At 39.6% G+C, this 14,265-nt stretch overlaps 1 protein-coding gene across 2 annotated transcripts in view; it reads right to left on the reverse strand.

Annotated features, from left to right (window-relative positions):
- Window positions 1-14,265, reverse strand: part of pan3 (poly(A) specific ribonuclease subunit PAN3) — a 161,618-nt gene that overhangs the window by 11,568 nt on the left and 135,785 nt on the right. For both annotated transcript variants that reach the window (XM_072577296.1, XM_072577295.1), the window contains exons 15-16: window positions 11,118-11,247; window positions 1,763-1,827 (exon numbers count right to left, since the gene is read on the reverse strand). In XM_072577296.1, coding sequence (XP_072433397.1) covers window positions 1,763-1,827; window positions 11,118-11,247 — 195 coding nt within the window. The remainder of the gene's footprint in view (window positions 1-1,762; window positions 1,828-11,117; window positions 11,248-14,265) is intronic.

The raw sequence follows: 14,265 nt of genomic DNA on the forward strand, positions 1-14,265 counted from the left end.
AGGGAAGTAAAAGTTTGGTGCTGTCAGCAATAACCACAACCCAGGAACAGATTAAAAAAGATACAATTGTTAGGTTCTGATCAAAACTATTACAAAAAATGCTCAAATTTTGAACCACTGTTGCATCATTATGAAGTATAGTTGTCTACATTTAATTTCTTCAAATATAAAAAGGGTGAAGCAGCAACTTGCATTTACCCACTACCTTCAACATAGCAAAATATCCAAAGGCAAAAGTCTGAGGAAACAACACTTCATAATGATCCATAAAAGGCATAATGGCAGAAGTATCTGCAAAATAACAGCTTTGAAAAAAACCTCTTAAATGAACATGAGAAGGCAGCAAGTTTTGGGAAGAGAATTTCAAAGCTGACAGCATTTGCAGTTGAAGGCACAGCCACCAACTGCAGATCAACTAAAATCAGGAATGGTGAAAAGGCCATATTTAGAGCAGCACACATATCTTGAAGGATTATCACACTGAGAAACAGCAATGGAAGCATCTGAAAACAAGAATAATAATTTGAAAATTGAGGTAATGGTAGACCAGAAGTCAATGTAGGTCAGTAAACACAAATTTAACAAATATGTAGCACATGGTGAGAGTTTGGATATGGGCAGCACTTTAGGATAAGATAACGTTCGAGTCATGGAAGATGGATGCTAACTTAGACACAATAGCCAAACTTATAAGTAACAAAGCATGAGGCTAGGAGCAGATTAAGTGAGGCACTGTCAAGTAATACTTTGAGAATGGAAGCATTTGATCCTGGTGATGGACTGAACATAATTATTTTCTAATATTCAATATTAAAATATTACGAGCAGAGTAATTACATAAACCTCATACCCAAGACAACTATAAAGATAGTAGTTGCATATTTAGAAATCAGAGGGACCCAACAGTCAAATTAACGTGACGAGAGTGGAGTAATCTTAGCATATTCTCATTTATAGTTGCATAGCCTATAATGAAAAACAATTTTGAACTAATATAAAAGCAATAGACTGCAGGTATTTGATATCTGAAATAAAAACCATGTGCTTGAGAAATTCAACTGGTCTGGCAGCATCAGTGGCAGGAGGAATAGTTAATGTTGAGTCTGCCATAACTCTTCTTCAAAACTAAAAGCAGTTGGGAAATGGTGTTTTCAATGCTGTAAGCATAGTGGGAGGAAGAGTGGAACAGATTGTGAGGGCGGCCAGAGCGAAAAACAAAGGGCACGCTAATGACAGTGAAGGAATAATAATGATTTAAAATTGGGGTAAATGACAGATGGAAAAGAAAAAAATGGGTCCACTCTGCCGAGACTGAAGTATGCATTTGTGCTTTTATTGTTTGGCTATCAAACCTGATATTATTAAATGTTCTTAGAATCATGATAAAACCACAGAAACCCTGAACAAAGACGAAGATGTGGAAAAGCTCAGCAGGTCTGGCAGCATCTGTGAAGAGAAATCTGAGTTAACATTTCAGGTCCGGTGATCCTTTTTCAGGAGGGTTCTGAGAATGGTCACCAGACCTGAAATGTTAATTCTGATTTCTCTTTACAGATGCTGCCAGATCTGCTCAACTTTTTCAGCAACTTCTGTTTTGTTTCTTAGAGATGAGTGTCTGGCCTAGGCTAAATGCAAGATGATATTCAGAAAGGAAAAAAATAGAAAGGGAGTAGGAGGGTACCAGTAAGGTAAGAGTAGAGAGATGGCAAAAATAAACCTGGAGCGTCACATTCTAGCTTGATTTTCTGCTAATAAAGCTTACTCTGGCCTCTCATTGATGGTTCCCAGTTTTGCTAGTAGTCGAAACAGCCTTCCATTTTGCACCTCCTGCAAGACAGAAAACACAAGTTAAAGAAGAACAAAATTAATGTACCGCTCAGCCAAGTGTCTAGAAGTTTCAATAAAGATGAAACCATTGCTTAGTTTCAGTTCTGCCAGAGCCTTTCAGCTCAAAAGCTCAATACAACTGCGGTCCATACATAAACAAGAAAATTAAACTCCAGCAGTGAAACAAGGGCATTATTTCACAGAATGTGACAGCAAGGATCCCTGGTAAAACTGAAGTCAATAGAAATCAAGGCAAAAACTTGCCACTGCCTGGAATCATACCAAGCACTAATGAGATCATTCAACTGTACAAATATTCAATCTCTCCATCACTGGCACACTGCAGCTCCAGGGTTTACTAACTACAGGAGCACTGCAACAATTTACCAAGACTTCAGCCGTCAATCCAAACCTTTGGCATTTATCCATCTTGAAGCATATACACATACAGCAACAAAACTAACTCCAAATATTCCTCCAATCAGAAGAATATAAGAAATAAGAGCAGGAGTAGGTCATAAGGCCCTTCATGCCTAATACGACCCTGAAGCTAACAACCAAACTTCAATCTCTACTTTATGTTTCAATCTGTTCTCCAGAACCTTTAATTCTGTTAAATATCCAAAGATCGATCAATCTCAGCCTTGAAATGATCAGGTACAATGAAATCACAGCTCTGTGGGATAGAGAATCTCAAGGATATACAGGGCTTACAAGGATATACAGAATGAAAAAAAATTCTCATTTCCATCCGAATTCCCTGACTCTTTGTTCTGGCACTATGGTCAAATTTTCTCAGAGTCCAACCAATTGCAGAGATCTATAAAAATAATGGACAAGGAAAAACCAGGGAACTATAAATCGGTGAGCCTGATATCGGTGGTGGTTAAGGTGTTGGTGGGAATCCTGACGGACCGAAATTGCATGTATTTGGATAGGCAAGGACTGATTACGGATAGTCAACATGGCTTTGTGTGAGAGAAATCACGTCTCACTAACTTGAGTCTTTTGAAGGAGTAACGAAGGGAATTAATGAGGCAGAGCGGTGGGCTATATGGACTTCAGTAAGGCATTCGACAAGGTTCCTCACGGTAGATTGGTTAGCAAGGTTATACTACATAGAATACAGGGAGAACTAGCCATTTATATTTAAAACTAGCTCAAAGGTAGGAAAAAAGAGAGGGTGGTGGTGAAGGGTTGCTTTTCAGACTGGAGGCCTGGGACCAGTGGTGTCCCACAAGGATCAGCATTGAGTCCAATACTTTTCGTCATTTATATAAATGATTTGGATGTGAACATAGGAGATGTGGTTAGTAAGTTTACAGATGACACTAAAATTGGAGGTATAGTGGACAGCAAAGTACAATGGGCCCTTGAACAGATGGGAGAAAGTGAGGACTGCAGATGCTGGAGATCAGAGTCAAAAAGTGAGGTGCTGGAAAAGCACCGCCAGTCAGGCATCAGGAATTCTGAAGAAGAGGTTACGCTCAAAACATTGACTCTCCTGCTCCTCGGATGCTGCCTGACTGGCTGTGTTTTTCCAGCATCCCACTTTTTAACACTGCCATCAGTCTATTCTTTTAGACATTGTATCATAAGAAAATGTGCTGCATCGTTAAAAATATATCTATAGCTTGAGTTCTTTTAGTTTTAAATACTTAATTTTGTTTGGCTGTACAGTGATCAGCTTCATTAAATAAAAAAAAATCAATGACATACAGCTTTAAGTTCTGGAACATATATTAGAGGTTTAGCTATGTGCTGCCTATGACTTTTCATTTATTTATCATTAGGAAATAACAAGTGTATTTGCTATGCCTCCTGGTTTAAGGAAACTCTATGCGAGGAGCACAGTTTTGTAAAATTACTGCCTTTAGGTAAGAGGTAGCGCTATCTTGATGGCTACTGTTGAAGCCATCGTGAGCCTGTTATTGACCCAATGACACCATGATCCAATGCAGAAACTTCTGTTTTTTTTAAATCCACAAGGTAAACAAGCCATTCAGCCTAACTGGATTATGCCAGTTTTATATTCAGAGTACCTCCTCCCTCATTCCATCTTTCACAAAAGAAAGTTGTTTTCTGTTGAAAAAGTAACCTGAATTAGAGTATGATTTTTCAAGAGATTCTTTCTTTGTGCCATCATTAATATGGTTTTATTCATCATTGTTAATTTGCAGGTGTTCTGTTTGCCTGTGTTGCTTGTCTTGAAAATTTAAGCGCTACCGTTTCCTCCATAGTTTTCAATAATGTTTATGCTGCCACCTTCCATGGATTTACAGGCTTCAACTTTATGCTGGCAGTTTGTTTATGCCTCATTCCAATTTTTATTATGTGGTAAGTACTAGTGTGATGTATCTGAATCAAAGGGTCCTAGAGCACAGAAGGAATCCTGATGAAGAGCTCATGCTCAAAACGTCGACTCTCCTGCTCCTCGGATGCTGCCTGACTGACTGCGCTTTTTCAGCACCACACGTTTGACTCCTGATCAGATGGGCTGAGGAGTGGAAGATGAAGTTTAATTTAGATAAAGGTAAGGTGCTGCATTTTGGAAAGGCAAATCAGGGCAGGGCTTATTACATTTAATGGTAAGGTCCTGGGGAATGTTGCTGAACAAACAGACCTTGGAGTGCAGGTTCATAGATCCTTGAAAATGGAGTCACAGGTAGAGAAGACAGTGAAAGAGGCGTTTGTATGCTTTCTTTTCTTGGTCAGAGTATTGTGTACAGGAGTTGGGAGATCATGTTGCAGCTGTACAGGACATTGCTTCGGCAACTTTTGGAATATTGCATGCAATTCTGGTCTCCCTCCTACAGGAAGGTTGTTGAAAGGGTTCAGAAAATATTTACAAGGGTGTTGCCAAGTATGATGGGTTTGAGCTACAGGGAAAGGCTGGATCCTTGTGACACACCAATGGTAACAGGAGGCCAGTCTGAAAAGCAATCCCCAACATCACCCTCTGTCTTCTACCTTCGATCCAGTTCTGAATCTAAATGGCTATTCTCTCTGTATTCCATGTGATATAACCTTGCTAACCAGTCTACCATAAGCAACCTTGTTGAACGCCTTACTGACGTCCATGTAGATCACGCCCATCGCTCTGCCCTCAATTAATCCTCTTTGTTACTCCTTCAAAAAACTCAAATCATGTTAGTGAGACATGATTTCCCACACTCAAAGCCATGTTGACTATCAGTCCTTGCCTACCCAAATACATGTAAACCCTGTCCTTCAGGATTCCCTTCAACAACTTGCACACCACCAGTATTAGACTCATCAGTCTTTTCCCTGGAGTGTCGGAAGTTGAGGGGTGACCTTCCAGAGATTTGTAAAATCACGAGGGGTATGGTTAGGGTAAATAGACAAGGTCTTTTCCCTGAGTTGGGGGTACTCCAGAACTAGAGGGCATAAATTTAGGGTGAAAGGGAATAGATTTAAAAGGGATCTAAGGGGTAACTTTTTCACACAAATTATTGTGCATGTATGGAATGAACTGCTAGAGAAAGAGGAGGAGTCTGGAATAATTACATCATTTTAAAAGGCATCCGTGTGGGTATATGAATGGGAAGGGTTTACAGGGATATGAGACATGTGCTGACAAATGGGACGAGATTAATTTTGGGATATCTGATCGGCATGGACAAGTTGGACCGAAGGGTCTGTTACAGTGCTGAACATCTCTATAACTCTAAGACTTGGATCCTGAAGTCCCATCCCTATTTTTGACAGATCCTTTTCTCCTTGCCCACAGGGGAAAGGAGTGGAAATCTCACAGGCAGAAAACCTTAACTCAAACTCAACAGCTGTGTTTTAAATTAGTGCTTTTTGAAAGGCCTTAAATATAGAGTCAGAAATTTCTGGAGCAAATGTAAATGCTTGTGAAGTACATAGATGGTCTGTTTAATTATCTAAAAGTCCCAAGTCTGTTAAACATAAAAAGTAGCAAGAACACATTTGAGTGTGGGAAAAAAAACCCTCTACAGGATTGCTTATATTGACAGGCCATCTGGCGCATTTCAGAAGAAACAATACCTTTATTCTGGGAATCAACCACGTGAACTGATTCCAATGCAAGTTTATCCCTCCTTAAGTAGGGAGACCAAAACTTTTGATGTGATATCACCAACACACTGTACAGTTGTAGCTAGACTTTCTTACTTTTGTACTCCATTCCCCTTGCAATAACAGACAACATTTTACTTGCGTTCCGAATAACTTGCTATAAGTGCATGCTAACATTTTTTTGTGAATTTTACACAAGAACATCCATATTGCTCTGCATTGAAAAAGATTATAGTCTCTCTCCATTTGAATATTCTGCTTTTCTATTTTTTCTACCGAAGAAGTAGACAACCTCACACTTTCCCACATATTTCATGCGCCAAAATTTTGCCCGCTCACTTAACCTACCTACACTCTTTGCAGACGTACTATATTCTTCTCACAACTTGCTAACCTACACACTTCTGCATCATCAGCAAATGTGGCTGCAATAAATTGATCTCCTCAACCAAGTGTGCTGGCAGAGGAAATAACTTCTTAAAGTCTCCGCTTCAAAACTGTGTATGATTCAAAAAGATTACATCTTACTCATCTAAATGTGAGGGCATTCACTCAATGTCTGCAGCTTCTGAGCTTTGCATTGTAGAGTACATTATTCATGATCTCTTCAACTGAGTCATTTGTCGAGATTGTAAATAGTTGAGGTCCTGGCTGTACTCCATTAGTTACAGTAATCAACTTGAAAATGCCTCTTCAACTCCGGTTCCTGTTTCCTGTCCATCAACTAATCTTCCATCCATGCTAACATTTATCTCAATTCCATGAGATCCTGTCTTGCTGTCTGCTTGGGACCTTACGGAAACACTTTTGGAAATACAAATATATTACATCTACTGACACTCCTATCTACCTATCCTACCAATTACATATTCAGAGGAAAAGTATGTCTTTTTCTTTTCATAGAACCATGCTGACTCACTCAGTGCATTGTTAATGCTTCCTTTGCCCTGTATTTCCCTGGTTTCTGAATCCCTCCTTTCTTGAATACTAACATACTTGATAACTTCAAATCCACTAGGACTGTTCTAGAATCAACATAATTTTGGAAATTTGTAATCCTATCTCAATTGCTACCATTTTTAGGAACTAGGGGTCTTAGTCCATTTAGTTTTTCTCAATTAACAGCAACAGGATTAAGTACATTCAGTTCATCAACAGCCCCTTGAATACATTTTAGTTCCCAAATGCAATTTGTGCCTTTTACTGTGAAGCAGGACAAAATTTGTTCAATGTTGCTGGCATTTTCTCAGTTCTCATAATTCCAGCTGTCACTGCATTACTGAACCAATGTTTATTCCAGTATACCCTTTTGCAAATATTAGTAAAATATAGTAAATACAAATTAAATTCTATCAAACTATAGAGGTTGGAGGATTAATGAACTCTGCAACATTTTCTATCTGGCTGTTTTCTGCTGGTTTTCCATTAAAACATCAACACATTGGTTAGAATTCCTTTTAATCTTTCCAAGTTTAGTATGAAAAATGTGTTTCTATAAAGCATTAAATGGAAACTTTAACAATGCCAACTTTCCAAATTACTTTCTAGGCAATTTAGTACAATAATTAGTACCCTTCACAAAGTAATGTTGAAGTTAACATACAGAATATAACCAAAGACCTCATGAATCTGTCAACATTAACAGGTACAAGGGACATCAGCTAAAGCAATCCTGACTATTAAGCATTATATTTGCAACGTTATACCAATGAGGTCAGTGCAGAGAAAGATGGTGAAACTTGAGCTGAATAAAGAAAAGCTAGCTCAATGGTGATTGTCATAAAAACCATCTTGTCGCTAATATCGTTTAGGGAAGGAGTTTTATCATCCTAGTCTGGTCTACATGCAACTCCAGACCTAGAGTAACGTAGTTGACTCATAAATATCCTCTGACAAGGCCTAGTAAGTCACTCAGTTGCATTGACTAATACAAAGTCCAAACAAAGGAATGAAACCAAACAAAACACCCTGCATCAACTGTGCAAAGGTTTCCTTCCCAGCATCTGGGAGTTTGTGCCAAAATTGGGAGTGCTCTGAGACACTGGTCAACTAACAGCCTAACAAAGTCATAATCATAGAATCATACATTACAGGCATTATCTCAGACACCACTATCACCATCTGCCTCACCTGCAAGTCGGACACACCAGAGGGGATGGCATAGTGGTGAACAGTCAGGAACAAGTTGCCCTGGGAGTTCTCAACAGCAACTCTGGACCTGAAGAGGTCTCACAGCACCAGGTCAAACATGGGTAAGGAAATCTGCTGCTTATTACCATTTACCACAGTACTCCTCCATGTTGAACATCACTGGTGGAAGCACTGAGGGTGACACAATGCATTCCGGGTGGAGTTTTCAATGTTCATCACAAAGAGTGGCTTGGTAACACCATTGTTGATCGAGCTAGTTTATTTCTAATCGGTTGTGTCTGTAACAGCTGGCGAGGGAATCAAGGAGAGGAGAAAATACACTTGATCTCACCCTCACTAATCCATTTGTCACAGATACATCTATCCATGACAATATCAGTAGCAGTGATCAGCACACAGTCAATGGAGATGAAAACCCACCTTCACAATGATGACACCATCCATCCTCATGTCAAATACACTGTGCGCTAAATGGGACTGGCATTGAAGAGATTTGGTTATTTAAATCTGGACATCATGAGGTACTGCAAGCCAACAGCAGCAGCTATCAGCTCATGATGTGGCAAGGACTCTACAATTGCCATAAAGTGAGATGATCAGTTCATGTTCAATAAAAAGTAGAGGACAGCACGCCAGGAGGAGCACCAGGCATAATTAAAAATGAGGTGTCAACCAGGTGAAGCTACAACACTACCTGCATGCTGAATAGCTTAAGTAGCATGCAATAGACAGGGATAGGCGATCCCACAATCAAAGGATCAGATCCCAGCTGTTGTGGCTCTGCCACATTCAGTCCTAAATAGAAATTGACAATTAACAGGAGGTGGACGCGCCACAAATGTTCCCATCCTCAACACAGAGGAGTGATTATTGCATCAGTATAAAAAGACGTAGTGTTTGAAGACAGAACAAGTACTTCAGGCAAGTGTCAAGTGGATGATCCATCTTTGCTTCCTCCAAAGATCCCCAACTCCACAAATATCAGTGTTCAATCAATTTATCTCACTCCATGTGATGTCAAGAAACAACTGAAAACAATATACATCGCAGCGGCTGCAGGCTCTGACACCATTCTCGCTTACTACTGTGGACTTTGCACAAAGCAATGGCACCTACAAGCCAATACAAAAAAGTGCCTAGGCAGGTCCTTTGCACAAAAAGAAGAACTAATTCAACCCAGTCAGTTATTGCAAACAGTCGACTTTCACTTATTAAATTGATGCAAAGGGCTCATGCAAAGTACTTGCAAAGTAATAATCTGCTCACTGACATGGAGTTTGGATTTTATAAAGATCCCGAGCTCCTGACCTCACCACAGCCTTCATCCAAACCTGGACAAAAAAAAAGGAGCTGAATTCCAGAGGTCACATGACAGTGATTGCTATTGACATCAACCAGCCTTAGCAAAGTCAGAAAAAAAGTCTTTTCAATGGCTGAAACTATACCTAACACAAAGGAAGATAATTCTAGAGATTGTTGGAAATCAATCATGTCAGCTCCAGGACATCACTGCAGTTCTTCAGCTTAGTATCCAAATCCCAAACATCTTCAGCTGCTTACCTCCATCATAAGGTCAGAGATGGGGATGTTTGCTACTGATATACAATGTGCAACACCATTCATAACTCGTCAGATAAAGAAACATTCTGTGTCCATATGTAGGAAGACCTAAACAAAATCCAGGCTTGTGCTGATAAGTGGCAAGTAAAAAACTTGTGCCAGGCAATAACTATCTCCACAACAGAGAATCATACCATCGCACCTAGACAGTCAATAGTATTACCGAATGGGTGAGATCAACATTCTGGGGGTTACCATTAACCAGAAACTGAACTGGACAAGCCATATAGATACTGTAGCTACAAGAGTAGGTCAGAAGCTATGTAGTCTGCCGCAAGTAACACACCTCCTGATTCCTCAAAATCTGTCCACCATTTATACAGCACAGGTCAGGAGTATAATGGAAAATTCTCCACTTGCAGCTTCAACAACACTCAAGAAGTTTGACACCATTTCAGACATAACAGCCTGCTTGTTAGGCACCTCTGGCATTCACTTCCTCACCGCCAACATGTACAAGCAGCAGTGTGTGCTATCAATCATATGCACTGCAGTAATCCACAAGGCCTTTTCAACAGTATCTCTGAACCCTTCTGATGTCTACCATATAGAAGGACAAAGGCAGCAGATGCATGGAAACACCACCAGCTCCAAGTCACAAATTGGAACAACATCACTATTCTTTCATGATTGCTGGGTCAAAATCCTGGAATTCTCTCACCAACAGCACCGCTGGTGCCCTTGCACGCCAAGGGCTACAATAGTTCAAGAAAAAAAACTCACCATCACATTTTTAGGGAGAACTAAGGTTGGGCATTAAACAGTACACAGCAAAGCTGCCTTTTGCAGGTCTATGGCCATTAATAATTTAATATCATGATTGGATCGGTTCATTAAAAACAATTATGAACAAGATTTTCATCATGAGAGCTTTTAACACTGTTTAGCCCATAAACAGCCCTATGTTATTCTCAAAAGATGGAGAATTCTCTGACCATCAATTGCAACTTAGCACAAGAAAGAATGATCTGTTGCAAAAACAGAATTTAGAATTCTGAACTCAATGAATTTTAATTCAGTCGTCATTTCAGAGTTCTGCTTTCCTGGTATTAGAAGATGCATCCTCAAAAATCCAGGACCAATTTAATAAAAAAAAGTTAAATAGGACTCATTTAAAGGTGGACAAGATGACAAAAAGAGTATTTTACGATACAGGCACATATGTGGAAGGCAGACAGATTTCAGCCCAAAATAATTAAAAGGGACTTTGTATAAGTTCTTGATTGTATAGTTTTCTTTTGAAGGAAAAAGATTGCTTCAGTGGCATTATATGCGAACAAGAATGTGCGCAATAATGCTAGTCTAGACAGCAACACCCCCTGAATAAAGTTGGTGTTAAATATCTCTTTGCAAAAACATTTACAATGCACACCTTAAAAAAACATCAGCATTCCAAGTCTCATGCTGGCATCTTAAAACTACTTTATGCACGTGACACCTAGTAATCAATTATTTACCTTCATCAGATCGTCTTCAATCACATCATTTCTCATCTGTGCAGCATCCAATTGTGTGTAAAAACGTGCACCTATCATTGGCATAATATCATTTACACTGCGTAGCCGGTTTTGGTCAGTCAGCAAATACCTAAGTTGAAGAGTTACAAACAACGAATTAATGTTGTATATTTTCATCTACAATTCATGTCAGATTGCTTAATAATTCCTTCCCTCATTTTCTTCTCTTTGCCAGTCTGCTTGTTCCTTAAAAACTTTTACGCGCAGTTGGCTAGTGTATTTTTTTTTAAATGAAATTACCATTTTCTTTGAGCATATTCATTTCTCAGAACCAAGCCTGCACGCTGTAGTTACATTGCTTTCTCTGAAAACAGACATTCTTGCACAAATCTTAGTACATTAATAATATTAAGTCTGAATCATTCTTCCTATTTTAGTTTTATTTCCAGTAAATGATTTGTTGCTGCCACTGACTGATGCCTACAGTTCCTTTTTCACTGTAAGGTCTCTTTATCAAGAAATAAACTCACATTGTAGCCTTCCAAAAGCTTTGTAGCAACACGGATGGATTTAATACCCTATGATTTTTATGTCCTTGTTCGATATGATCTCCCTTACTGCATGCAAAACAAAACTTTTCACTGTACTTAAGTAAATGTGACAACAATAAATCAAATTAATCAAACACAGGACTTACAACTAGACATTGTACTCAAATGGGTCATCATCCAATGACTTATTTGAGAACCATACCTGTTGTTGAGGGAATGTGTAGACATTTTCCCAGGCTATTTCTTCATATATTTTCCTTTCCTAACAGCACTGTGGTGTACCTACACAACTTGTGACTGCAACAATTAGAAAAGGCTCATCACCTTCTCAAGGGAAACAAACGCTGCCCTAGTCACCAACATTCAGATTCCTTGAAAGAATGTGGGCGGCACGGTGGCACAGTGGTTAGCACTGCTGTCTCACAGCGCCTGAGACCCGCGTTCAATTCCCGCCTCAGGCGACTGACTGTGTGGAGTTTGCACGTTCTCCCCGTGTCTGCGTGGGTTTCCTCCGGGTGCTCCGGTTTCCTCCCACAGTCCAAAGATGTGCAGGCCAGGTGAATTGGCCATGCTAAATTGCCCATAGTGTTAGGTAAGATGTAAATGTAGATGAAGATGTAGGGGTATGGGTGGGTTACGCTTCGGTGGGGCGGTGTGGACTTGTTGGGCTGAAGGGCCTGTTTCCACACTGTAAGTAATCTAATCTAATCTAAAAAATGTGTCCTCATGTTTTAATAGATTGAATTTGACTGATTTGTAGAGATGCCAATCCTCTTAATGTCAAGATCATAAATAATTTGCAACCAAGCTGAGTGGCACTAATGTTTCTAACCTTTAGTAACATGACCTATATCTCCTGAAATCAGTCTGCTTGCTAATCTCTGCCACTGGATGCCTCAAAGATCTCATTTTACTGACTTTTCTTTGTCCCATTCTGAAGTTTTCTTTTGCCAATTTGTTCAGATGCTTGCCTAGTTGCATCTTACAGTGGCTATGTTCAGCTTACTGACCAACCAAATTGGCCACCACCCACGTATCCTCTCTTTTGCTTCTCAGACCTGTGCTTTGGATCACAGGTCACCCATTAGCACCCTCTGCTGTTCAACATATGTCAGCACATGCAGCTGCTGATTCCCAAAGCCTTCTTGTTCTGCACTGACTTCCTTTGTAGCTTAAAACATGGAACTTCGAAACTATCTTTGGATTCAGGTTGTTAACAGGGTTATAGGGATTGAGATGAAGGCAGAGAAAGTGCAGAGATAAGATGAAAAAGAGGGTTAATGTGGATGGGAGCAAGGAAGAGACTGAGATATGGAAGTAAGGAATGATAAGGGAAAGGGATCCAGAGGTGATCCAGGAAAAGGCAGAATAAATAAACAAAAGAATGGAGCAGGAGGAATTGGGATGAGGTACAAAGTAGGATGCAGGGATGTGGAAGTGGTAAGCCCTGGTAAAGGAGGCAGCAGAAATGAGGGGCTGGAGATAGGGAAGAAAAGGGAATGTAGTGACAGATATCAGGCAAGACTAGGATGTTGAGTGAGTGCTCAATTGTGACCTAAGACTCCTAATTGGCTTACATCCTTCACTGGATCACCTTTTGAGTTGTAGCATGGTAAGTGCTGACTTTTCACCAAGCCTTTGGTAAAGTAAAGGAATTAGCAATACTAAAATGACAAGCAATTTACAAAATAATTCCTTTCCTACAAAAGAAAACAGTGAATGCAAGAAAAATAAGCTTTTATCATAATTTTCTCTCATGCATCTGAAATGTAATTGCTGGGACAAATTAACTGAGCAGCAAATACAGTACACTGGATTCAAAGAGGTACAAGGAAATCACTGTTTTACCACATCCCTCCACCCAGCCATGACTCAGTTCTCAGCAGACTGGATATTCTTTTGCCCTTTTGACATCTATCATTTACATGTTACATCTCTATTACTTTCACTAACATTCACGCTCTCTTTGTATTTTGCTCTGGACACACTCTCAGTATGTTGCACGTTCTCCTCCATTCCCTCGGACTACAGCGTAAAAAGCACCATTTTCAACTCCTTTCAGATTTGAAGAAATTATATTGGACTTGAAACATGAAGTCAGTTTCTCTCTTCCACAGATGTTGCTAGATTTGCTAAGTTTCTCCAGCACTTTCTGATTCACCCGATAATGCTTACCTACTGTAGAATAGTGGAGGGCAGGAGGCTACATGCTCCACTGAATGACAACTGTTACTCTTTCAGACTTGAGGGGCTGAATTACCTACTCCTGGCCAGAGTTCTTCTGCTCTTTCAAAATATATTGCAATAACCTTCTCTTTCCCCAAATTCTGACACTATTTTTCTTCTTCAAGCATTTATTCAATTTTATTCTAAAATTCAATTTTATTACTGAATCAGTATCAGGCAGTATATCCTAAATCTTAACCATTCCTTACATAAAATCTTTTCCCATGTCTATTTTCTTTTACTTGACAGATTAAATTTAGGCCCACTGGTCAATGATCCTTCAGTCATTGGAAACAGTTTCTCCTTAATCACTCTTCCAAATGACTTCCTTCACTTTTCTCTGCTCAGAGATAACCCCAGCTTCTCCAGTC

The sequence above is a fragment of the Chiloscyllium punctatum genome, chromosome 9, assembly GCF_047496795.1.
Source record: "Chiloscyllium punctatum isolate Juve2018m chromosome 9, sChiPun1.3, whole genome shotgun sequence".
NCBI lineage: Eukaryota > Metazoa > Chordata > Chondrichthyes > Orectolobiformes > Hemiscylliidae > Chiloscyllium > Chiloscyllium punctatum.